The 27,645-nt window shown below is 40.0% G+C and overlaps 2 protein-coding genes and 1 pseudogene across 2 annotated transcripts; 1 reads left to right on the forward strand and 2 right to left on the reverse strand.

The window, feature by feature from the left end:
- Positions 1-205: 205 nt before the first annotated feature.
- LOC144253862 (olfactory receptor 7C2-like) lies at positions 206-1,166 on the reverse strand (annotated as a pseudogene).
- A 5,225-nt stretch (positions 1,167-6,391) lies between these two features.
- Positions 6,392-7,342, reverse strand: LOC144253863 (olfactory receptor 7C2-like). The gene has a single exon (XM_077796522.1). It carries the CDS (start codon positions 7,340-7,342, stop codon positions 6,392-6,394), a length of 951 nt encoding a protein of 316 aa, XP_077652648.1.
- Positions 7,343-22,604: 15,262 nt separating this feature from the next.
- LOC144253864 (olfactory receptor 7A17-like) lies at positions 22,605-23,528 on the forward strand. The gene has a single exon (XM_077796523.1). The coding sequence runs from the start codon at positions 22,605-22,607 to the stop codon at positions 23,526-23,528; it is 924 nt and encodes a 307-aa protein (XP_077652649.1).
- Positions 23,529-27,645: the final 4,117 nt, after the last annotated feature.

The following is a 27,645-nucleotide window of genomic DNA, read 5'->3' on the forward strand; positions in this document are numbered from 1 at the left end:
AGTTGAGTTCATACAAAGTTAAAATGACTGTTTAGTTAGTAAAAAAGGGTGGTACACTATAGAACATATTGAGCAATTTCTAGGGTGGGAAAACCCCAAAGGAAGATGCAAAGAATGAGTTGCCTTAAAATGCACTAAACACAGGTAGCCACAGCTGGATGGAAGGGGTGAGGTCTCTGGTCTCCAATATGGTGTACACTGTGACTCAGGAGAGATGTGCATGGACCCTTTCTCTATGAGGAACCATCTTGGTGAGGACTCTCCCCAGGGCCACCTTGATGTCCCTGTTCCTCAGACTGTAGATGAAAGGGTTCAGCATGGGGGTGACCATGGTGTATGCCACTGAGGCCATCAGAGCTATCCTAGAAGACTGTGTGGCTACAGAACTGAGGTAGACCCCAAGGCTAGTGCCATAGAACAAGGAGACCACCAGGAGGTGAGACCCACAGGTGGAGAAGGCTTTGTACTTGCCTCTGTCTGATGAGATCCTTAGGATGGAGGAGAAGATCTGAGAATAGGAGAGGAGGATGCCAATGAGAGGGAAAACAACCAGGACGATGATCACAGAATAGACCACTATGTTGTTGACGAGTGTGTCAGAGCAGGTGAGCTTCAGGATTTCAGGAAGATCACAGAAAAAGTGAGGGATTTCTATGTTGGTGCAAAAGGACAACCTCAGGATGGTCAAGGTCCCAGGCAGGGCACCCAGGACACTGAGGAACCAGGACCCCAGAGTCATGAGCAGACAGAGCCGTGGCTTCATGATGACCACATAGTGCAGGGGGTGACAGATGGCCACAAAGTGGTCATAGGCCATCACTGTCAGGAGCAAGTTGTCTTGGCATCCAAACAAAAAAAAAATAAAAATAAATCTGTGAGATGCAGCCTGCAAAGGTGATCAGTTTGCTATGAGTGTGCATGTTCCTGAGAGCCTTGGGGATGGTGGTGGAGGTGAAGCCAATGTCAGCCAGGGACAGGTTGGAGAGGAGGAAGTACATGGGTGTGTGCAGGTGGGAGTCTGAGATGACAACCAGGATGATGAGCAGGTTGCCTGTGACTGTGACCAGGTACATGGCCAGAAGCAGGCCAAAGAAGAGGGACTGCAGGTCAGGGTCATCTGTGAATCCCAGGAGGATGAAGTTGCCTGTTTGGTTTCCTCTTTCCATGGTGCTGGTGTGTTTTCCCAGGAGGAAGAGAAGGAACTCCAAATTCACTCCAAATAGGGATTCCCCAGGATGATCCCAATGTCTCTTATTGACACCTTGGGAACTCAAGAAATCCTTTATTTTGTCTTATCATCAGGTCTCTTTGCTGACAAGTTGTAGCTATCATTGTTACTTGAAGAAACTGGCTCTAGGTCATTGGTTCCCCTAGAAACTTGCTGGAAATGTGCATGTTCTCTTTCACTCTGTGTTTTAACAAGCCCCTGGGGATTCGGAGGCTCACAGCCATAGGAGGACCTCGGCTGCACTACCTGAGCCATCCTAAGCATCCTCCCTCCCCAGCATATCCCTGCTGGCTGCTCTGGGGTGTTCTGCCACAGGCACATGGGATGAGAGCGTCCTAGCTCCAAGCAGGTCTGTGAGGCATTGGAAGGCTTGTTGTTTTACTGTGCTGCTTTTCTGAAATTTCTATGTGTGTATCCCGACCTTTGGTGGCCCTTCTGCTAACACACATAAAAAGCATTGCTATCATTAAGCCTTGTTTCCATTTCCTCTGAATTACCGCTTTTTTTTTAATATAAATCCAACCAACATGGGTTTTTCTAAATAAAGAAATCCTAGCATTTCTAAATAGAAATGTGAATCTTATGGATATTTTCCATCATCTGATTCTCATCACATCCAATTATTCCACCACATGGAAATGGCTCTTCAAATCCTGCCCATTCTTTCTCAGTTTTCTTTATGACAAATACAGTTTGGATTAATTTTAATTTTATACTTCCTTCTCTTAAGATGTAAATGGCCTCTATCAGTTTTTAAAAATTCAAGTATAATCTTTGTCACATTCTTATAAATAAATGATTAAAAATGATCATTTATCAGGTTGTGAGATCTTTGGCCCCGTGTTAAAAAAGTGTGTCTCTCTTCATAATGGAGAGGGAGTATGGCAAGTCATTTAGTATTGTTTCTACTGTAATTTTATTCCTCTTACCAGATTATACTCAAAGGTGAATTTAAGAATGACTGAGCTTTGTTGTGAGAACATTGTGGCTGGAAACAAATGACCATTATACTACGTTCAGATTATCATTCCAAAAACAGGAATTGACCTCCAGAATTTCCATTCTTTTATGCGAAAACTTTTCTTCTAAAGAAAATTAGATTATGTCCATTTCTTATTAATAATATTGAGGGTGGTTTTGATTTAACATTGTTAAGAATGATTATTCCCCACGTTACATCTCCACCATTGCTAATATATGCAGAGATATTTTTATTTTTCTTCATCGATGGAGTGTCATGCAATTTCTTGGCATTTTAACATTAATTTGATGATGTTTTCTAAAAGTCTCCTTTGACTAAGTGATACTAATTTGTAACATGTTATCTCTTATTTCAGTTTCATTATTTTGTTTCCCAAATCCAGATCCTTGTAAAGGTTTTTTTTTTTTTTGTAAGATATGAAATTCTTCTATTTTTTCCTTTCTTTTAAGGGCATAACCCTAGAGTTTTGTCTTCTAATGATGCTCATTCTCATATTCAAGTGTTCATATTCAATATGTAATTTTAATTTCATTAACATGCATTTTTTAAAATTCCTGTATTATTTAGAGAGACTATTTAAAGACATCAATAAATGTGTCATGGTTAATTAACTATTTTGAAAACATAATCTCAAATCCAACCTGTATATCCTCAAATAAATTTCAAATATTTGATGTTGAACAACAAACTATAGCAGCTAACTTAAGAAATCATAAATATATACATAATATAAATTTATACAGGGACATACATTACCGTGGAAAGTGGAAGCATTTCTGAGTTAATTTTTCTTGGTACAAGTAAGAAAAGTAAAGTTCAGTGATTGGATTGAAAACATCTGAAGGAGAAAAAGTGACATGCAGATAGTTAGGACGTAAAAATAACCTGGTTAGTTAAAGTTAGTATCTTATATTTATAAAGTCTTAATGATAAATTATAGAAAGACTAATGCAATTCTTAGAAAAGGGAAGATAATATTAAAGATTCATGAAAGGAAATGTACAAAGAGTATTAAATTCTTGAGATTTTCATTCTTACCATTAATCTATGAAAGGGGAATGTATATAAGATGCCATTTTCTCTACGAAGTAGTTGTTAAAAACAGTAACTGCAACATTCTACCATGAGAAATAGAAGTCACAGTTGAGACACAGCTACGAGTGGTGGACACTTGGTCAGGCATCAGTGCTCTTCAACGTCCAGGTGAAGCCACTCATGCCTGGCAGAGCTCAGCTGTGGGTGAGAGGGTCATGGGGAATATTTACTATTTCCAGGGCCTGGGAGGTTGAATTCTCATGAATGCTAATTAAATTAATTGTTACATTTTTATTCTATTCTCTGAGCAATTGAGTTTCCATGAATGAGGATCCAACACTAGAAAGGTAATTGTGCATGATGCTAGCTTTGTATCCCTGGGACCATCATGTTTTCCAGCTATGTCTGTCCTTCCCCTGGGGCTTTTGCCTCATGATGATGTCATTTTGTCCCTGGACTTGATCTCTACTGATGATTGTCCTTCCCCATGAGTATTTCCTCAAATGTGAGATGGATGGAGCTCCTTGGTCTCTCCCAGGCATGAGCAGGCAGTATCGAAGCCCATGTGAGTCCTACACCTCAATTGGGAGCTGTGCACAGGACACATCCAACTCCACACACAGCTCTTACAGTGACCTTGCCCTTCCAATGGCCTTGCCAAATTTTCTATGTTCACCATCACAAGTTCAGTACAGATGAAGTTCCAGGCATCTGATTAGGAAGTGCATTGAGAGGTGGGTTGGCTGGACAGGAAAGAGTCTGTAGTCTCTAGAGCTTTGCAGTTTTGCAACAAGCTGGTTGCATGGTCCTCATTACTCCAGTGCAGAGAGTATGCACCATCATTTACAATTCACAAGGCATTGATCTTCACACCACAAGTCAAGCATTTTAAAAACAATTCCAGATAATTATAACAGTAGGACACAGAGCATTATTTTTAGGTACACTCTTTAGTGTGAAGCAGTATTCAACAGGTGAGAGCTTCTCCCAGAAGCGGACGCCTACCATGGGGCTCCTGATGCTCACATGTTCCAGGGTTGCACACACCTGGTCCATGCTGTGTTCCTAGATCTACTTTCCATTCTCTTCCTTGCAGGATGAAACCATCCCTTGCTCACACTTACAGAGACTTCAGTCTCTACAAAAGTGTTTTATAGGAAACAGCCTGTAGAAACCTAATGTTGGATTCAAAGAAAGAAATTCAAGGGAGAATGTCATAGAGTATGATGTGCAGTGACCCCTGTTTGGGAACACTGTGGCTGACTGTTTTCATTGTCCATGTATCAGGAATGCTTGCTCTAGGGAGAACTCATATGTGCTTATTATAGCAATGTCCTGAGTGTTGTGACACATAGTCCCCCTTCTCCCTTCTGATGTCAATGATCATAGGACCAAGTCTGTGGTTCCTCCTTAAAAGCTGTGCAAGGACTTATGGCCCATCACTCTCAGGTGTACCTTTGGGTTTATACTTTGTTCCTGGAAAGTGGAGGTCTCTCTGCTTCATGGTTGACCTGTCCTGAGTTGCTTTTCTCCTTGACCTCCTTCCATCATGATGTCTGGCCTCACCCCAGCCCAGAGTGATAGTGTCGCTGACCATGGGCTGAGCCTCTGAAACTGCAAGCCCCAATAAACTTTTCCTGCTATAAGTTGTTCTTGTGAGGTCTTTTGAGAGACGAATAGGAGATTAAAAGAGGAAGTGAAATTAAAATACAACTGTTCCCTGAATAAGCACGTTTTGGTCCCTTGCCCCTCAGACATAAATGTGATCTCACACCATTTCATCACCTGGTGATGTCATACTAAGCTTGTGTAGGTGGCTGTGATAAAAGGGCAGGACTTGTCCCTCCCCCATACCTCTCTGGGATCCATGTGATCTCTCCCTCTTGGGAGGGCTCCTGGCACAGCTCTCTCTACCTGGATGGGATGAAGTCAGAGCCCCCTCACCAGATATGTAGTCATGCTAATAGGACTTGATAGAACCCCAAACTGTGAGATGAATAAACTTCTTTGTAATATACCCAGTCTCTGGCACTTTGATATAGCAATGCAAGTGGACTAATACATCACATAAAGAGACATTGGGAAACCTAGTGATATGATGTGTATAAAACATGGAAATAGTGCTGGAACATACTGAGTGTTTAATTAATATCAGCACTAGTAACTCTGAATTTCTTTTCCAGTTCAAAATATTTATTTCAATTTATAACTTTTTATTTTATGGTTCGTATTCTATTTTACATTTAATTACCTGCCCAGCAAATTTTTATTCCATTTGTTAAAGATTCAATGAACTTTCTTAGGAAAGAGCCAATTCTCAAATTTGAGGATTCTGTACAGAAGATAAGTAGAAAAAATCAATATAATCAGCGTGATGGGAAGCACAGGTGTGATATGAAGGGGAAAACTTAGAGTTATTTTTTTCCACATCATTTCAGAAAACATTTCTGTAAATGAGTATTCAAGACAGCATTTTCACAACACCAGAGGTACATGTCCATTCACTTCTGAGGATACATGTCACTCCAAAAGACCAGAAAACAAAGGCTGCAAGTTCTTGCTCAGGTGAGGAAGCTGATGAAGTTGATATCACACAAGTCAGAGTGTAACAGTGGTCCCGGAAGTCAGGCAGGGTGAAGAGGAGGTTGGGTAGAGGGCGTGAAATCCAGTTGCATAACAGAAATGATTTTTAAAGTTCTACAGCACAGTAGAGAACAATAGTTCACAACAATTGATTGTATAATTTTAGAAAACCAGAAGAGAGGATCATCAATTTTCCCAGTAAAAGAAATGGTACATATTTCAGTAGATGGGAATGATGATTACCTTGATTTAATCACTACTCATTATACACATGGGCCCCATCAACATAGGCCAGTATTTTATATCAATAAAAATACAATGCCCAAGCCTTAGTGTAAGTAATTGCAAGTGAAAAAGCCCAGTTGTATTCATGCAAAATTACCATGACTGGGTAGATAGCGCACAGGTGATCTAATATGTTGCATAATGAAGAGTCCCTAGGTGGAAATGAGCCCAAAGGAAAATGCAAAGAATGAGGTGCCCTGAAGTACACTAAGAAGAGGTAGCCAGTGTTGGATGGAAGGGGTGAGGTCTCTGGTCTCCACCATGGTGCACACTGGGACTCAGGTGAGATGTGCACTGAGAGGAACCATCTTTCTGAGGACTCTCCCCAGGGCCACCTTGATGTCCCTGTTCCTCAGACTGTAGATGAAAGGGTTCAGCATGGGGGTGAGCATGGTGTAGAGCACTGAGGCCATGAGACTCATCCTAGAGGATGGTGTAGCAGCAGAACTGAGGTAGACCCCAAGGCCAGTGCCGTAGAACAAGGAGACCACCAGGAGGTGAGACCCACAGGTGGAGAAGGCTTTGTACTTCCCCTCAGCTGATGAGATCCTCAGGATGGAGGAGAAAATCTGAGAGTAGGAGAAGAGGATGCCAGTGAGAGGGAAGACACCCAGGACGATGGCCACAGTGTACATCACTATGTTGTTGATGAGTGTGTCAGAGCAGGCGAGCTTTAGGATTTCAGAAAGATCACAGAAAAAGTGAGGGATTTCCATGTTGGTGCAAAAAGACAGCCTCAAGACACTCAAGGAGTCTGGGAGTGTGACTAGGACGCTGACCAACCAGGACCCCAGAGCCATGAGCAGACAGAGCTGTGGGTTCATGACGGCCATGTAGTACAGCAGGTGACAGATGGCCACAAAGCGGTCATAGGCCATCACTGTCAGGAGAAAGTTGTCCTGGCATCCAAACACAAAGAAGGAGAGTATCTGTGAGACGCAGCCTGCAAAGGTGATCCCTTTGCTCTGTGTCTGGATGTTCCTGAGAGCCTTGGGGATGGTGGTGGAGGTGAAGCCAATGTCAGCCAGGGACAGGTTGGAGAGGAAGAAGTACATGGGCGTGTGCAGGTGGGAGTCGGAGATGACAGCCAGGATGATAAGCAGGTTCCCTGTGACTGTGACCAGGTAGATGGCCAGAAGCAAGACAAAGAGGAGGGACTGTAGATCAGGGTCATCGGTGAATCCCAGGAGGATGAAGTCTCCAGCTCCTGTTTGGTTTCTTCTTTCCATAGTGCTGGTGTGTTTGCCCAGGAGGAACTCAAAATTTACTTCAGCCAGATGCTAGGGAGGCTGTGATAGGAGGACTGCAAGTTGAAAGCCAGACTCAGCCACTTAGTAACATCCTGTCTCACAATAAAAAATGAAAAAGTGCCTGGGCATGTGACTCAGTGGTTAAGTGCCCCTAGGTTCAATCACTGGTACCAAATATAGATATATCCCCAAATAGGGATACCCATGGATGCCCCAGTGTATTTTATTGAAATCTTGGGAACTCATGAAATCATTTATTTTATCTCATCATTTGAGTCTCTTTGCTGACAAGTTTCATTTAACACTTTTACCCCCAAAGCAACAAATGAAGACCTTCCTCTATGTCAGTTGTTCTCAAATGGTGTCCCCAAGAATACCTACCTGGGCATCACCTGGAATCTTGCTGAAAAGTACATTTTCATGCACACCTCACCTGACATCTGAACCTCTCACTGTAGGTGTGAAGTAGCCTTCTCTGTCTTGAGAAGCCCCGTCAGGATTCAGAGGCTCACTCCTGCTTGGGAACCAGGGCTCTACACCTTGCCTGCATCCCCACCCAATCCTCCTTCCCCAGGTGCTCTGCTACGATCTGCCTGATACACATGGGAATGAGCATCTACTAGTTCCAGGCAGGTTGTCTTGTTATGGGAAGGCTCTCTATTTTACTGTGATGATTTTCTGTGATATCTACGTGTCATATCCTGTGGACGTGTGTGGTCCTTCTGCTAGAGCCCCCAACAGCCTCTGCTATTATTATTACAGTTTCCATTTCATTTTAATTACAACTTTAAACTATATGCATTCAGGAATAATAGAATTTCTAAATACAGAAATCCTAGAGCTTCTAAAAATAGGCATGAGTCTTAGGCATATTTTTTAAAATCACAACAGAATATTCCATCATGGGGAAATGGCTCTTCCAATCTTACCCATTCTGGACATTTACTTCTCTAGTTTTCTTTACAAAGAAGACAGTTAAGGTTAATTTTAAGTTTATACTTTCTTCTTTTACAATAATCTTGAAAAGACTTCTGTCATTTTTTTAAAAAATCAAATATTTTCTTTTTCACATGCATATAAATGATTGACTTAAACTGACCATTCATCAGGCGGCCAAATTCATATTGTAAAAAATTGTCCATCTTCATGAGGTACTTAAGAGTTTAGTAGGAAAAGTCACCTAGCATTATTTATATCAGAATTTGATTTCTAGTTCCAGTTTATTCTTGTAGAGGAATGTTAGAATCAGCACTATTGGAAGTAAAATACTATTGGAATTTTATCAGAGACTCCCTTAAAGATTTAAAGTAATTTGGAAAAAAATGACATCATAGCAACATTCAGATTCTCACATCAGTAACAAGAACTTGCCTCCATGTATTTCAATCCATTTTTAGGTAAGTATTTATGGTTTTTAAAAGAAAATGTAGATCATGTTCATTTCTTGTTGATAATATTGAGTATATTTAAGCCTTAATGCTGTTAGGAATGATAGGCCGCAATACCGTATCCACTATTGTGATTATATTCAGAAAGCATTAGTATTTTTTTTTGTATTGATAAGATGTCCATAATTTTTATGAACTTTAAAAAAAAATTCATAATTTTTAAAAAAAGTCTACTTTGACTAAATAATATCACTTTATAACACCTAACCTTTTTATTTGGTTAATTCCAGATCCTTGTTAAGGTTTTGTGTAAGATAGGGAATTCTTTGTTTGCCACATAATATGATGCTCAACTCATATTAAATGGTATAATATTAACTATGTTATTTTAATACCATTAATATGCATTGCTTATCCCTGCATACTTTGAAGAAGCTTTTTGAAATTTTCGTCAGAGTGTCATGACTTACTAGCCATTTGAAAAATATAATGTTGACTGCAGTCTCCATGTTCCTAAATAAATTTCAAGACTTTAATGTGGAACAAAAGACCAAAGTAGTTACATAATGAAAACACAATATAAAAATAAAGTAAACATATACATAGTCATGAGTAATCTCTAAAAGTGGAGAAACTGAGTAAAAAATTTTTGGTAGAAGTAAAAAAAAACCTTCAGAAATTATAACTTTATATTGAAAACATCTGGAGGGAAAAAGGCACCAGGTAGAAAACTGTAAAAATAATCTACTTGGTTAGTCAAAGTTCATATATTTCATTAATAAAATCTCACTTATAAATTAACATTAATGTAATGCTTGGTAAAATGTTGAGAGAGTTAAAGATTCATTAAAGGAATATTAAAATTAAGTGTTTGAGAAGATTTTCATTCTTACCATTAATTTATAAAAGTGTGATAAAAATAAGATTCCATTTTCATGGAAGTAAGTGAGAAGTCCTTTTTTTAAAAAGATAGCCATGCCAAATTGTGTGATAGGGAAAGGAAGTAATATTTCAGGTACTGATATGTGAGGATACTTGGTCCACCTTTCTGGGCTGCAGAAATTAAATCAGCAAATAGCCCTTTCATAAATTCTACAAGAGTCACCAGCATATGACCAGGGATCTATTGAGTAGTGACATCATTGTTTCTTTTTAGATTTGTTTCTTAGTGTGTCATATAAAAACTGCAAATGAATACATATGTCATTGATCCTTAAGAAATAGCAACCTTAAAACTTAAAAAAATTGGAAATAAAAATACCATTAGGCAAAACTAAAGCAGAAAGAATCATAAAATGAAGGTAAAAGCAGAGCTAGAGAACTTAAAAGGAGAAAAATCCTAGAATAGAAAAACAAATTCCAGATCTAATTCTATAGCACCCACAACTAGAAAAAGTCAGACATAAAATGAAATGGATTAAAGGAGACAAGAGGAGGAAGGAGCAAGTGTGATGTAAGGAGCAGTAAATTCCATGCATGTGTGATTATGTAAAATGACCCCAATATTATGCATGACTTCAATGCACTAATAAAACCCTTCAAAAAGACAAAAAGTGATGGGTTGGGATTGTAGCTCAGAGGTAGAGTACTTGTATAGCATGTGTGAGGCACTGTGTTCAATCTTCAGTACCATATATAAATAAAAAAAATAAAACAAAGGTTAGAAAAAAATCTTTAAAAAAAGACAAAAAGTGAATTGAAATGTCTAGAATTAGGAATGAGGAAAATGAACACAGAGGAAAGGAAATGCTCAAACTTAAAAGATAATTTTTCTTACAACTCTAAGTTGCATATACTAATTCACAGTAAGCAGGTGGGGGTTAGGGAAGAATAGATGAACTTGGGGTGAGACAGAGGGGAGTGAAGCAAGGGGAGAGGATATGGGGGTCGTAAGGAGAGTAGAATGAATTGGACATTGTTACACTATGTGCATATATGATTACACCAGCTGTGTAATCCTACATCATGTACAATCAGAAGAGTGAGAAGTTGTACTCTATTTATGTATGATGTGTAAAAATGCATCCTACTGTCATGTATGACTAATTAAAACAAATAAAAAAATAAATAAAATGAATGGGAAAAAGTATGTAACTGTCCCAGAGTAGAACTTATTTCTAGGAATTGTCCTGAGTTGATGGAGGATAACAAATCAACAACCAAGGAAAAAAAGCCAACAAATTACAAGACTTACCACAAAAAATGCTCTGGCCAGACCTTTAGGTGGGACCAGAAGCAGAATTCTCCTTTAAGTAAAGAAGAAAACTAAGTTTCTCATCACTAATTATTTGTCAATAGCCTGGAAATGCAAACCAAACCAATAGATGGAGAAAAAGGCACCAGAGACCTGATTATGGAAAATGCAAAATGTCTACTGGGGAATTATCTTGGCCAAATTCTATTGTTATATCATATGCATGTATGAATATGTACCAACAAATCCCACCTATGTACAACCAAAATGCTCATTAAGAAACAGAGAAGAGGCAAGGCGTGGTTTATGGAGGATGGAGTGGCTGCAGATGACAGATTGGTGGCTTCAGACCTATTGTAATTGGGTGTAATTTTATTAAGCCTGTTCACACAAAGCCAGTGCGTAAAGAGCAGAGGTCACTGTAGGTGGCATGGAGGCAGATAGCACATTGAGATCTTTGGCAAATATTGCTTTTTTCTATTTCTGAATTTCCATTTTCAATTTTAACCCAGAAGTCTCAGTATTCTCTTTAACTTTTCTACACATCTAACTTATTAAAAAATAAAATGTGGGCAGAAGGGGCAAAATATTGCATTTTTACATGCAGAGAATTTATTAGGAAATAGATCTCCAACATGCCAAATATTAATGAAATTTACAATACCTAGAATGGAGACCAGAACCTTACAAACACACAGCGAATGGGAGATTTAATCTGTATAATTACTTGAGGACCTGCCTTGTGTTGTGATTTATATAACTTGATTCATTATATCATCATTGCTGTTTTTATATAACAGAAACAAAATGTGTTATGATAATGCAATGATAATAATGAGCAAGTGTAGGCACTCACTTCCTGTTAGAGAATGTTATCACTTTATCATCTGATTTACTTTCATTTCATCCCAACATGATTCCTATGAAGTAAACACTATTATGATCCTTATTTCATGAATATTGAAACTGAGACAAAAAAACATTCGATAACATGATGTCAGAAGATGTATGGCTGGACTTGAGTTAACTATACAATATACAAAAGAAGGTACCTTGACATAATGAAGGGGTAGTTTCATACGTAAAAGAAAATGAAGCTTCTCTGATGGAGGAGAAGAAAGTCCCCTCTAGTGGCTCCAGAACAATGGTGGAGATGTGCAGGGAACACTTGAGAGAAGGTCAGTCCCATCAGGAAGGTGAGAGATGCTCAGATCTGGGATCCAGAAAAGAGAAGTAAGATGAGAAGAGAGGGTGAGGAAGAGAAGTCGTGAGAGACAGGAGCTGACTGCACAGATGGGTCTAAGTGAGGGGCCCTCCTCACTGCAGTGTCCCCACTTGGGCCACCAAGGCTCTTCCTGTGAGGCTGTGCTGCCTCCCACCTGCTCCCACATCAGCAGCCCTGGGGCTGGTGAGCTCCTGCTCTTCCTTCCCTGGGTGATGAGGGTCAGCTCAGTTCTGATGAAGGGCAGGAGGTGGCCTCAGGCATGAGTGCTCTTCAAGGTCCAGGTGAAGCCTCTCATTCCTGGAAGAGCTGAGCTGTGGGTGAGAGGATCTCGGGGCATATTTACTATTTCCAGGGCCTGGGAGGTTGAATTCTCATGAATGCTCATTAAATTAATTGTTACATTGTTACTCTGTTCTCTGAGCAATTGGGTTTCCATAAGTGAGAAAACCAAACTAGAAAGATAATTTTGCATGCAGCCAGTTTTGCATCCCTGGGACACATACCTTCCTTACCCCTGGGGCCCTTGGCTCGTGACGTTGCTTTCTCCCTGGACTTGATCTCAGCAGATCCTTGTCTTTCCCCACGAGCATCTCCTTAATAAGTTATTCAAAGTGTGTCCATCACAGACCAGAGCAGACACTCTTTCCAAGCCCACACACACCTGTCCTAGCCCCCTCCCCCACTGTCACAGCTTCTGTCCTCACTACCAAAGGTGCAGTGTAGACAGGGTTCCACGTGTGTGGTTAGAGAAGTATAAAGAGAGCAGCTTGTGCAGGTGGGGGTCTGCATGAATCCACATCTTCCTTAACAGGCTCACAACAAGTCCCTGTGTGGTCCTCAGTATTCCAAGCCAGAGAGTCAGGACCATCTCTAACAATTTCCAGGGCACTGCCTTTTACAGACCACGCCAAGCATTGTGAAAAATCAGTCCCACAAAATTGGAAGAGTAGGACACCAAGCATTCCTTTCACGTCCTTGTGCTGAGCATGAAGGAGTAGCCAACAGGTGAGGCCCTCAGAAGGTGCTACCTACTGGGGGCCCCCAATGCCCAGGTGTTCAAGAGTTGGAGCACTTGCTGGTCCATGCTGTACCCCTGGGTTCACTGCCTATTCTCTTCCCCTCAGGAGGGTCCTTTCCTCACTCACATAGGACACGTAGGCATCAGTCTCTACAAAGGTGTATTACAGGAAACAGCCCCGTGAAATCCTTCTATAGAGCCAAAGAAAGAACATTACTCAGGATAACGTGCAGTGATTTCTGTTTGAGATCCATGTAGCTGAGTGTTTTCATGGTCTACAGACAAGGAGGAGTGTACTTTGAGGACTGTAATGTGCTTCTTTTATCCATGTTCTTTATCTTGTTATCAATATACTCTTCCTTCCCTCCTCTGGCTGTGCTAGATCATAGAACCAAGTCTGTAGCTCCATTTTAACCTCCGGGTGAGGATACATGTTTCATTATTTTCATATGTAAAATCTTCAGAAAAGAAGGCCAAATGCCTAGATAGACTCCCGCAGGGCCTGGGACTCTGAACTTTATTGTAATTGACACTGGGTTTTTGAATGCAGTCATTGAACAGGCTTTTCTTCTTCGAAGATCATTTAGGAAGGACATTATCAGGATGATGGAGGAGATACCAGCTTCATCATCCCACCTAAAACCAAGTAGACACAACTATCTACACACCATATAATTCCAGGAAGCATCTGTGGCAATGCACTAGAGGTGAAAGAAAAGGATAATATTCACATAGAAAGGATGGCTGGTGGCATTGCCACACTTAAGATGCCAAAAGATACTAAGAACTAAGAAAAGCAGAGGCTACTGGTATCAGCCATGGTAGAAACCATGGTGATTTGAAGGGCATCTTGGTTGGTTCCATTGCTTGACTCTTCTTAGTTGAGCTACTATAAACATTGACGTACCTGCATCACTGAAATAGGCTGATTTTAAATACTTTGGGTATTTGTCAAGGGGTGGGATAGCTGGGTCAAATGGTGGTTCCATTCCAAGTTTTCTGAGGAATCTCCATGTGCTTTCCAGAGTGGTTGCACCAATTTGCAGTCCCACTAGCAATGTGTGAGTGTGCCTTTTCCCCCCACACCAGGGAGGAATTTTCACTTCCACAAAAAACACACTCTGAGCCATCCTGTCCAGATGAGTCTGAGAGCCTGCCACACATTTGAGGAGAGGACCCGTGGCAAGGGAGGCTGAGACTTTTCACCTACAGTCAGCTGAGAGCTGAACCAGCTTAACCCAGATCTGGGGGACAGTTGGAGCCCTGTGCTTTGTTGCTTAATTCATTAACACATTTACTAGTGATGCTGAAAAAGGAAGTCAACGTTGAACCCAACAAGGCAGGGCTCATTGTTATCAATGAAATAATGGTAATAGGTGCTCAATTGTATGAGGGCTTGGGAAACATATAGAGCTTCCAGCAGAAGTAGAACTATATCCAGGAAATTCTGAAATTAAGGTGAGTAGAGAAATAGAGTATTAGGGGTGTAGGAATATGAAGAGATGTGGATCGTATCTTCTAAATTTTAAGGACAAGGTATATTTGAATATGTTTCCATATTGACAAGAAAGTTCCAGACCAAGAGAATGCTTGTTAATGCTACCTTTTTACACCAGTTCATGAGTGTAAAAAATAGATTTCACAAAATCTTCTTTCACACTGGTTATTCACATGAAAAAAATTATTATGTGAAAAAGCATGTGTTAAAGAGCTCTACTTTGCAATTATTTCATAACCTGTGAGGTTGAAAACATGTGTGGACTTGTTAGCTGTTGACTTTCTCTTTTGCAAATTTTCTATCATCTTCTGTTTTTTTTTTTTTTGCATTGGGGTTAGAATATTTTGATTTCTATATAGTATTACTGCATTTTTTTCATATAAAAATGAACACATTCACCCACTCTGATGCTGCTACTTAATTCCTCTATGCATCTGTGGGTTTAAGATGTTTGTGTAAGGAAATGTGTGAAAATTTCTAATTTTATACCATCAAGCAATAAACATGTATAATTTAAAAAAGGAAAGGTCTCAAATAACCTAATGTCACTTTTCAAGAAACTGGAAGAACAGACTGAAAACTGAAAGACATCATGCTGAATGAAATAAGTCAGAGCCACAAAGAGAAATACTTCATGATTTCTCTTGCATGTGGAATGAAAAACGAAGCTGAATACAGAGAAACAGAGCAGGTTCATATGGGATATGACCTCTTATGGAGACCCCATATTCTTTGGGCTACAAAGCATTTTTCAAAAGTATATTAGCTAATGTCACTCAAGGTCCCTTAAAAAAAACACTTGAAAACAAGATCTGTAACACCCTTGAGAGCAAGGAATGCAATTTTCTTTGAAAATGGCATGGCGGAGAAGACCTAGGACCATCTACACTTGAGATTTTTTTTTTCTGTTTTGGGTGCTAGGGTTGGAACCCAGGGACATGCACATGCTAGATTCATGCTCTACTTACTGAGCTGCACCCTAATTCTAACACAAGATCATAGGCTTGCTACTCAGAGTGGCCTATGGACTTGATCCTCTAACCCTAATATGATGTGGTTAGGATGCTGAGCCTCCGACATAAAGAACTATGGCCTCATAATTCACACGTAGACTTGAATACTTGGTAATTCTTATGCATGGTGAAATTGGTCTAAAACATTTTTTTTCACTTTTGACATTTGGGGTCAGAATAATTATGTGTGTTGGGACTTGCCCTTTGCATCATCCTTCAGACATTGCCAATTATCCCCAGGGGAAATATATCTCTAGTTGAGAACCATAGTTTGAGAACTGGAACCATTATTCCGGAAATCAAGTTCAGGCCAAATCCCTTACTCGATTGGCAACATTTGTCTGCTCCATTTCTGCACTGGAGAATGGAGTTCATAATAGCACAACTATCTCACACAATAGGATTCAAAAAATCAAATTGCACAATTCCTAGAGGGTACTAATCTCAGATTGTAGTGCTCAAAAATAATGAAATGCAAATCTTATTATTAAGATGAGCACTTTTTAACTTTTGCAAAAACTATAAAATATTGTAGACTTGAGAAAGAGACCATGAAAGCAAGAAGTGTATTTCCCAAACCTTTAGACCAGAGGATCACAATTCTCCCTCTTGTCAAAAATGGCATGACAATTTTCAGGGGTATCTGGTGCTTTGTACCCACTACAGATATCTGCTTTCAAGATCCATGAGATCCAATCAAGATGAGCTCATCAGTGTCAGGCTATGCAAGGAGACTGGACCTATGGAAGGCAGATAGGTCTATGGAGGCACAATATAAACTAGTTTCACTGTACTATAAATGTGTCTCCTGGGAACACAGAACAACAGGAAAAATTTCCTGTCTTTCTAGGCCAGTGTCCCCCAGGGAAAGAAGAGGGAAATGAGCCTAGTGAGCAGATATAGGGAGCTGTGGCTCTCTGCTGTGATGTCATCTCAGTGCACAGCCTTACACGAGATGGGACATGTTAGAGTCCTTCAAGGTCTTCAGCCTGCCTGTGGACCTGAAACTGACTTCTACCTGCTCTAGGGACAGAGTTTCAGTCACCACCAAGCCCACTCAGGAAGGACCTTGCACTTCTACAGGGAGACCTTCCTCCCAGAGCTGGTCTCCAGGTGAGTCTGAGAGTTCAGTGGACACTGCAGGAGAGCAGCAGAGAGAATGGAGCACAAGACTCTTTAGCTGAGGTCAGCAGAGAGGCAGGCCAACCTATACCAGAGCAGGGCTATTGCTGTCCTGATGATTTAGTCACAATTTTGCACAACTAAATGAGAAGTGAACATTCCACTGGTTAACCTAGGGTTCACTGCTGACCATGAAAAGGTGCTAACAAAGGTGGAAGGGACGATGGGAGGTAGGATCCCAGTGCTCCCAGAGAAAGATCATAGATCCAAGGATCTTTGCAATTAATGGGAATAGAGGATAGGGGTTAACTGTGGAGGGACATGAAGTGAAGTTAGGACTCTTTGTGTTTAAGGTGAGATAAAGTTGACACACTTGATGACGCTTATATATTGCTGACAAAGATCCTGAGCTTGCAAATATTAACTTGAAGAAAAAGTTCAGGAGAACAGGAGTTCAAATATTTTTTAAAGTATTATTTCTGACCTGGAGCATTCACATTAAAGAACATGATTTCATAGGTCAATAGAGAGATACCTACTGTCTTCACTTTGAAGATATTTGAATACCTGTGAGGCTGAATGCATCTGTGGTTTGGTAGCCAGTTACTGCTGCATGGCCAAGTGTCTAAGCAAGTCATGCCCTTGAATGTGGAGGTGGAAAAATTAGCTCCCTCCCACTGACTTTTGCCATATTCTTGCAAACAAAGTATTGAGATTTATTTTTTCTTTCACAAACTGCCTGTTTGCCACTTAGTTCTTTCATGCATATATAGAGACATTTGTGGGGAACATTTAAGAATTTGTGAATTTTTTGTGCCAAATCTATCAATCATATTATGTTTGCACATTGCTTTTTTCCTGAAAGAACTGAAGTATTAATTTAATATTCTTTACTTGTGGATCCTTACTTTAAATAAAAAAGTTCATGAAGGTTCTTGTGCATCTTAATGCTAATATTTACAACTTATTTTCTCATCTATGTTATTTTTTATTATATTTTGGCTTTTTCAGATTAGAAATGAGCCTAATGAACAAATATAGGGAGCTATAGGAGGTAAAACCTCCAGCCCTCATTGGGAAGGCATTCATGCTTCTTTCCCATTTGATATAGCTCATTGTGTCATTATTAAGTATATCGAGTACAGATATCCTTATATGAGACAAATTAACACTTTAGATACTGTTACTATCATGGATTTCAGAACCCTGTTATTTCCAAGTCTATGGCAATTTAATCTTTAATTAGCAAACCAGATTGATATCATTAAGTAATTTCTATGTTATATCATTTAGATGTTTTATATTTTCCTTCAATTTTATTTTAATCAGTGAATGCTGCATGCATGCATTGAAGTATGACACTGAACCCCATTAACAGACACAGAGTTCATGGTAATAAATTGGAGAACATTTAAAAAATAGCATCAAGAGTATAATGACAGTCACAGAAATCAGGAAGAGTAGAATGAGAGGTGAGAGAGGGAGGTTGCAGTGGGCACCTGTACACAGATACACAGGAGGAATAAGTCCTGGTGATGTATGAAGCGGGAGGAGGGTTACAGGTCACAACAAGGTATCCCATATCTTTACATCCATGATCTTTATCATACAATCACGAAATAATTTACAAAATGCTAAGTGAATTTTTGATTATATATTTATATAAAGAATTAGAGAGAGGATTTTGAAGTTTCTTAACACAAGAAATTGATAAATGTTTAAGGGGAGGGAAATGATCATTACCCTGCTTTGAGAATTGCATGTGTGTACACGTATTTAAATCACACTTCTCCAGTCACCTGTACAGCTGTTATGTGTCAATAAAAAAGAACTGTGCTGAGAATGTTCTTCAGTGGTAGAGCAATTGCCTCGCATGTGCAAGGCCCTGGGTTTGGTCTCCAGCACTGCAAAAAGAAGAAAAAATGCCAAAACAGAAAACAAACATAAAAAAATAATTGATATGATGTAGTAAATAAAATAAAAAATAAAACCCACAAACTCATTACTTTAAAGAAAAAAACTGCTACTCTTACACTAATTTAATCAATGCCATCCTTCTCCATTATATCAGTTGTCACTCTAACACATTTCCTCTATCTATTAGGTTGGCCTACACTCACATGCACCTTTAATACAAATGTCTGAATGAGATCTTGTGCCCATCATTAATGCTCTGGGTATTTAGTGAGGAATACTTTCTAAATTATCCCTCCTTCCCTCCTCACTTAATCATTCCTATCAGCTTCCTGAAAATCATCCAACATCATGCAAGACAGACATTTCAAAGGATGTGCCATCTTGCACAATGAGGCTGTGATGAGGCTTTTGATGGACTTTCATAGTCTTTCTCATTAATTTGCTATTATACCAATGCTGCAAAATATGTTGCTATTGTTAAGTTCAAACAGTGCTTCTCAACCAGGAGTGTTACTTGTCCCCTGGGGGACACTGAGCAAGGAGTGGAGACATTTTCAGTTGTCATACAGGGGAGGGGTCATGAGAGGTCAGGGACGCTGCTCACCATCCCACAATGCACAGGACAGCCCCCACCTCAAAGAATCACTTGTCCCAGATGTCAATATTGGGGAGATGGAGGGACTTTGAGTTAAAGGTACCTGCACTTTTACTATTATGGCTGTCTTCAGATTGTTCCCAATTCCTGTCATAAGGGCACATTGCTTCCACCAAATTAGGGTTCCCCTTTTATTCTGTTTAAAAATCCCAACCCCCATCAGTGGTACAGATCTTCTGTGGCTAGAGGAAGTGAAAAACATTGTTTTTTTGAACTTTTACTGACTTTTAGCAAATATTTGTATATTTCATCAATATTTTGATTTCCCTGTTAATGTTATTGTCCCATTTTTCTACCAGTGTCAATATTTTGACTGATTTTTTTTTTTTACAAATTATTGTTTCTTCCTTGACTTTGGGGATGATACATGTGATCATAAAAATGTATATTTTATTTAGTGTCGTATGTTGGTCTTACTCCTGAGATTCTTGCCTTAATGATTTTGCTCACTGGATATTTTACATATAATTTTAGATGTTTAGTTAAAGTAAATTTCATATTTTTTTCACTGAGGTCTTTAACTTCTCTGATTATTGTTAACATATATGAGGGAGGGGTCCAACATCATTTCCTTCCATTCAGCCATTTATCTAAACATTTTTTCTAACTTTTCTCACTAACTTTGTCTTAGATGCAATATCCACATACACTCAGACTCAATCCTGATTCATTTCCCAAGTGATAACAGAACATTCAGTACCTGCCAGAGAATCACAGGAGCATTCTAGGCCATATTCTAAGATATCAAAGCCTTAGTCCAGGTAACTATTAACCCACCTTTAAATCCTGAACGTTTTGCTGTTCTCTGTCTGGTGTCAGTTAATTGTTACTTTTTATTCTTCTGCAGTGCAGAGGATCCAGCCCCCCCCCCATGTGAGGCAGGTTTCCCACCACAGAGCTTCACCCCCAACCCCTGGTTTAGTTCATTTTGGGGGCTCCATTCAGTTTTTCTTAACACTGTTCTTTGGAAACAACCCTGGTGAGTCGGGCTTCACCCTCCTTGTATTTACACTCAGTCTCTCACTTTCTTACACTTGTTTTGTGTCACTGAACCTAACTTTGCAAACCTTTCTGAAAATGGAAAGGTCACCAAGGGGCGTGTCTCTGTTGATTTGCATTTTGAATGACAGGAGCATAGATTGACGACTGCAGTACACACGTGTCATGGCACAGTGCCCTCAGCATCACATCAGGACAGATCAGGGTGGAATTGTCACCACATTTTCAGGTTGGACAAGGAGCAGAACCAGGGTTGTTAAAAACCTATTGGATTTTTCAAAAAATAAAAAGAGAGGTTAAATCCCTAAACCCAAGAAAAGATACCACATGAGCAAAGTGAGAAAGGGGCCCAGCTCGCCCATTTGTGCCATTTCCAAACCAATCAGTCAAATAGAAGACACATGCAGGAAAACCAGATTCTTCAGTTCCACACAAACTATGGTGAACTTTGTGTTTCCTTGCCTATATCCTTTGATATATTTTGTTAACTTGTTACCTTTGGTCATTTTTGTTGTGGGGTCATATTTCTATAAGGTATGGAACCCATAAATACATCACTACTTTTGAGGTTGGATACATTTCTTTCTCTTTTCTTAGTTTTGCAGGACCTGCAGGGAGTAGGCCCTGGGCTGGAGCCAGAATCAAGGAGCATTTTCTTCCTTTTAGTATCTCAGGGGCCTTCCGACGTCATTGCCTTGTTCCCCAGCCACCAATGCCCACTTCATTTCTCTATCTTTCTCTGTATTTGTTGGGCTTTCTCTTTCTCTCTCTCTCTCTCCCACCCCCTCCCTCATGTTCTTAAAATGGAGAATGTATTCTAGCAAACTAACAGTATTTTCTCCATGTCTACTTCTCAACAGGAGGTTTACAGGAAGATGTTCTGGCTGCCATTTTTGCATCAGGGAACAGTTAATCTGATCCGGCCAGCTTGCACTGCATACACTAGGGGCCTAACAGAGTGGTGAGGTCAGAGGCCACAGTGGTGACGTGGTGTGTGTGTGTGTATGCGCCATCCTCAGGGCAGGGCACTGGACTCCTATTCCAAGGCGTTTCCTATGATGTGACCATTGGTGGCATAAGTAGCCTGTCCATTTCATTTCCCAGGCTGCCTTTCAACAAGATTAACAGTTTACATAATGGGAATGAAGGTCACTTGGTGTCTGGCAGCTTCAGCCCCAGTAGAGAGACCACCTCATTCCTCAGCATCCTCTGACACCGTAACTTGTCATTATACTTTTTTTTAAAAAAATTAAACATTTAAAATGTACTATAAAAATGTAAATGAGCAATATTATTTTTTATCATCAGGTAGCCAATTATAAAGCTATTTATATAAAGACACTTGGGTATGAAAAACCTTACACATGCATACCTCTTTTTTATTGGCCTCTATGCAGTGGGTCTTTGGGGCTTTTGAACATCTTAAACTTTAAGTTCCTGTTTCAGGCCCTTTGCACTGACTATTCTCTCTGCTAAACCTCAGCAGATGACCTCCTGCCTCGTGCACCACCCTCTTGAGTTCTCTGTTCCAATGTTACATTCTCTGGTGATCTTGCCTGAACACCCTTAAAAAATAGCAGCACTAGGTCTTGGAGGTGCAAGTCTGTGGTGGAGCGCCTGCTCAGCACACAAGAAGCCCTGGGTTTCATCCCGAGCCCCGCTCTCTCCTTCATATCTGCTTCATGTCCTTCATGCTCCTTCACCATCAGACGTGCCATAAGATTCTTTTTAAAACAGCTTTCTTGAGGCATAATTATTCAAAGAACCACTTGTGATTAATGTGTACAATACGGAGAACAAAGGTAACAAGTTAACATGTGCAAGAATATGCACAAAAGGCAACAGATTATGATTTACATATCTGCATACAATTTTTTGCCCAGTATTGGGATGTAGGTGCTTTTGTTACTCGAGTACTCACAGTGTGTGGGACATGGTTAGCACTCCATTTAAGCTTCTTCAATGTTAAGAAATAATTTATCATTAGCACTGCAGAATAAGTGACCTTCTGGAGAAAAGGGTCAGAGTGGGACAGGAGTTCCTCAGCAATAATGGCTCCAGGAACGTCCTAAGAGGACAGATCCATAAACACAGTGAGAAATCCAGGCTTGTCAGGAAATGTAAACTGCAACATTTTAACCATATCAGTGCTGTTCACCTGTGTGACCAGAAGTCATGTTATTTTTCTCTTTCTGGTAGTTATATCCACCCCATGGAACCAGAAAACAATACAAGGGTCTCAGAATTCCTTCTTCTGGGACTTTCAGAGGACCCAGAACTGCTGCCCCTCCTCTTTGGCCTTTTCCTGTCCATGTACCTGCTCACTGTGCTGGGGAACCTGCTCATCATCCTGGCCACCATCTCAGACCCCCACCTGCACACACCCATGTACTTCTTCCTCTCCAACCTGTCCTTTGTGGACATCTGCTTCACCTCCACCACCATCCCCAAGATGCTGGTGAACATCCAGACACAGAACAAGGCCATCACCTACGCAGACTGCATCACCCAAATGTGCCTTTTCTTAGTTTTTGGAGAGTTGGACAACTTCCTCTTGGCTGTGATGGCCTATGACAGGTATGTGGCCATCTGCCACCCACTGCACTACAGTGTCATCATGAATCCCAGGCTCTGTGGTTTTCTGGTTCTAGTGTGCTGGATCCTGAGTGTCCTGCATGCCCTGTTACAAAGCTTAGTGGTGTTGCGACTATCTTTCAGCCCACATTTAGAAATCCCCCACTTTTTCTGTGAACTCAACCAGGTGATCCAACTTGCCTGTTCTGACATCTTCCTTAATAACATGTTGATGTATTTTATTGCCCTATTGTTGGCTTCTATTGCCCTCATTGGCATCCTTTACTCTTATGCTAAGATAGCTTCCTCCATCCGTGCAATCTCATCAGCTCAGGGCAAGTACAAAGCCTTCTCCACCTGTGCATCTCACCTCTCCGTGGTCTCCTTATTTTATGGCACAGGCTTTGGTGTGTACCTCAGTTCTGCTGCAGCCCAGAGCTCACCCTCCAGTGCAACAGCCTCTGTGATGTACACTGTGGTCACCCCCATGCTGAACCCCTTCATCTACAGTCTGAGGAATAAGGACATAAAAAAATCTCTGAAAAGTCTTTTTGGAGGGTAATTATAGAAGGGCCTCTTGCCCTGGGGCTTCACTAGTACCTGACTTTGATTGCAGGAGCAAAGTCTCAGAGTCACAAGTTGTGATTCTTTGTTTAGAGTGTGAATGTGAAATGCTCATCATGTCTCCATTCTATCTATTTTCTGAAGTTTTTATGACTCTGAATTCAACCTCTCTATACAACCTCTCTATACAACAAATTTTTTTGCTGTGTTGTCCTGATTTTCTAAATTTATTCCAAAAATTATTCTGAATGTCAGACCAGAAATATTTTAAAATTACCATTTCTCTCATGGGTTAGCAAAAAATTCTTCTAATTAACATCTTCCTACATGACATATAATGTGTTGATTAATCATGTTTCTTTCCCTCTATGAAAGCATTGTCTTCTCTCTGTAAAACCTATCCTTCAGAATTAAGGCAATTCTTGCAACTTGTAATAGAAGGTCATCCAAGGTCACAGTTTTGCATTATCATTTGTTTGGATATTGGTACTTGAAAAGGGAGAAATGGTGGAATGAAATCGATGAATTTATGCTATGTACACATATGAATATACCACTGTGAGTTTCACCTTTATGTATGTTTATAAAGCAATAATTAAAAATTATAAATATTAGAAGGAGGACTAGAAGAGTAGAGAAAATGGGGAGAGATAGAGGGAAGAGAGGAATGGAAAAGAAAAGAACCAGGGACCGAAGTGGAGCAAATTATCTTCCATGCATGTGTGCCTTGTCAGAATGAACCCAGGTATTATCTACAACTTTAAGCAGTAATAAAATATTCGAAAAAGAAAAATGCTCTTCTTGATAATTTCTACTTAATATGTGAGTGTACTTTATTGGGGTTTTGGAAAAATTGTTTTTACGCCAACATATTCAAAAGCTCTATGGAGTAGGATCTAAACTTATTTTGGAGATCGTTATGCTGCCTACCAAATGCCTTTTTCTAGAATTATATGAGTTTTCATTCATATCCCTGGAGTAAATTATTCATCAGGATAGGTGGTGCACACCTTTAATCCCAGCTACTTGATTCCAAGGTTGAAGACAGAGCATGGCAACTTTGAGGCTGGGAATGTTACCACGATACTGGCTTAAAATAAAATAAAAATAAAAGGTCAGGTTATGGATCCCAGTATTATACTACCTCTGGATTCACTCCCCAGTACCACAAAATAATAATAATAATAATAATAATAATAATAATAATAATAACAACAATAATAATAACAACAATAATAATAACAACAATAATAATAATAATAACAATAATAATGACAAAAGACAAAAATTGTTAAAATGAATACTCTGACTTTTGAGATCATATCCAAAGCCCACTTTGGGAGGAGAGGAATTGAACCTACCTACCCCTGACTCTCACAGATCATCACAGCCTTTCTATGCAGAGTACCTTCCACAGACCTGGACCTGCAACACAGGAGCCCCTTGGTCATGCTAGAATGCATAGTTCCTGGGATTAGAGTCCCACTATGGCCTCAGAATTCTCATTTCATTTGCATCCCTGCAAATTCCTCTGCATAATGAAGTTGGTCTAGAACTGGCTTGGATCACCTCCTCTCTGCTGACATTTGGGGGCAGGGATCTCTCCTGGGCATCATAGTTGATTGGCAACCCCTGCAGACATTGCCAAGGAAAAATATCTTCAGTTGAGAACCACAGGCGCAGAGCTTGAGAACTGGGGATATTATGTCATACTTCAAATGAAGGTTCCATTTGTACTTTATAAAAATTTTATTTTGAGACAGGGTGTGTCACTAAGTTTCTGAGGCTGGCCTAGAAATTGCAATTGTTCTGCCTGGGTCTCTGGAGTAGCTAGGTTGACAGGTGTGTGCCACCTTGTCTGGCCAGTCCCTACCTGATGTCAAACATTTGTCAGCCCTGTTTCTACAGTGGAGATGTAGTTCATAATCGTACACATAAAACAGACTTCATAGAATAGACTTAAGTAAAAGTGAAGCTGCCCAGTTCCTATCAGGTATTAGCATTAGGCTATGGTGCATACAAACAAACTAACCACCTCATCTTAATAAATATTTCAAAATGAGAGGATGAATGGGAGCTCTTCACTTCTGTTAAAACTACAAATTTCCTGATAGTGTTTTGGTTGTGAAGCAAGAAGTGTAATAACCAAGGCTTTATACCATGGGAACACAATTCTTACCCTTGTTAAGATGGCATGACTATTTCCTGGTACTTTTTCACACCAAGGTCCATGATTTGAAGACACCTGAGCTCCAACAAAGACGAGCTCATCAGTGTCAGACTTAGAAAGTGCTTTGGGTCACAGGAGGGATGAAGTGCCAGGAGGCTGGACCTCTGGAAGGCAGGTGGGTCCATGGAGGAACAATAAACACTAGGTTCCCTGGGTTATAAATGGGTCTTCTGGGAATGGAGAATCCGCAGGAAGAATTTCCTGTATTTCCAGGCCAGTGTCTCTCGCGGAAACAAGAGAGAAATGAGCTAATGAGCAGATATAGGGAGCTGTGGCTCTCTGCTCTGATGTGTTCCCTCAGTGCACAGCCCTGTGCTGGACAGGATGTGGTGATGTCCTTTGAGGTCTCAGGTCTGGGTTCCCAGGAGCCCAGCACTGGACTCCTTACTGCTGTGTTATCTGAGGACAGAGCTTCAGTCACCATCAAGCCCACCCAGGCAGGACATTGCACATCCACAGGGAGACCTTCCTCCCACAGCTGGTCTCCAGGTGAGTCTGAGAGCTGAGTGGACACTGCAGGAGAGCAGCAGAGAGAATGGAACCCACGACTCTTAAGCAGGGCTTCTGTGGCCGCCTACTGTTCTGATGTCACAGGCTGCATTGATTCAAACAGTTATTTGAGAAGTGGACATTGCACTGGTTAATGCAGGGTTCACTGCTGACCGTGAAATGGAGCTAACAGAGGCTGAAGAGAAAATGGGAGAGAGGCATCCAGAACTTCCAGAGAAAGAACAGGGGTCCAAGGATCTTTGGAATTTTGGGAGCAGAGGAATAGGGATTAACTGCGAAGGGATGAGAAGTTATGTTAGGGCAGTTTTAAAATGTGTGTGTGCTTAAGATGAGAAATAATTGATTGACCATTTATTATTTACAAAAATACTGGTTAAATATCTTGCAAAAATTATCTTACTACAAAAGTTCATGGAGCACAGATTTTAAAGTACTGTTTTCTCTATAGTAACATTGAAAAACATAATTTATAGGCAAATAGAGATATGCCTTTAGCTTTACTGTGGAATGATTTGAACCCTGTGAGGCTGAATATCCCTGTGGTGTGTTAGCTATTTCCTGTGTGTTGCAAAGGGCTGTGTCGGTTTCTCTATGGTGTATTTGACAGGAGTCCCCCACCCTGCTGCTTTCGAAGATAGCCTTTTAAAGAGGTTATTTGAATTCTTTTCTTCTACAGACTGCCTATTTTAATGCATATAGAGATATTTTAGTTGTGACAGTGTGAAAATATGTAACTATTTTAAATTCTAGTCTATCTAGTAATTGTATTTGCCTTTTCTGAAACTATGAGTGATGAATACTCTTTCTTTTTCTGGCTTTGCTTTAAATAAAAATGGTAGTGAATATTCTTGTGCAACCCTAGTACTATTTCCAACTTGTTTTCGTATCTCTGTGTTGCTTACTGTGTCTTTTGTTGTTTTCTGATCAGATCCATTGCTTAGAAAGGCATCACCTTTAGGCATCATTGAGAAAACATTCATGTTTATTTCCCTCTGGATCCAAGCACATTTTGTCATAATTTATCATATTCTAATGTAAATTATTTTTAATGAAAGATAATTAAAACTTTACATATTTTCACCCATGTGCAGTTTATAGGACTTCCTTCATTTTGTATTATTTCTGGGTTTTGGCAGTGTACTCTTGAATATTCATAACCCATGTTGATATCATTAAATAATTTCTATTTTACATCTTTCCTTTGGATGTTTTAGATTTTTTATTCTACTTTGTTTCAAATAGTGCATGCTGAATGAATGTATTTAAAAGTGTTACAGAACCCCATCAACATGTACAGAATAATAACTAAGAGAAAATTTAACACTCAGTATAGTAGAATGAAGGCTGGTGGTCAGCAGAGGTAGGAAAGGCCAGG

Source organism: Urocitellus parryii, chromosome 3 (assembly GCF_045843805.1).
Source record: "Urocitellus parryii isolate mUroPar1 chromosome 3, mUroPar1.hap1, whole genome shotgun sequence".
Taxonomy (NCBI): domain Eukaryota; kingdom Metazoa; phylum Chordata; class Mammalia; order Rodentia; family Sciuridae; genus Urocitellus; species Urocitellus parryii.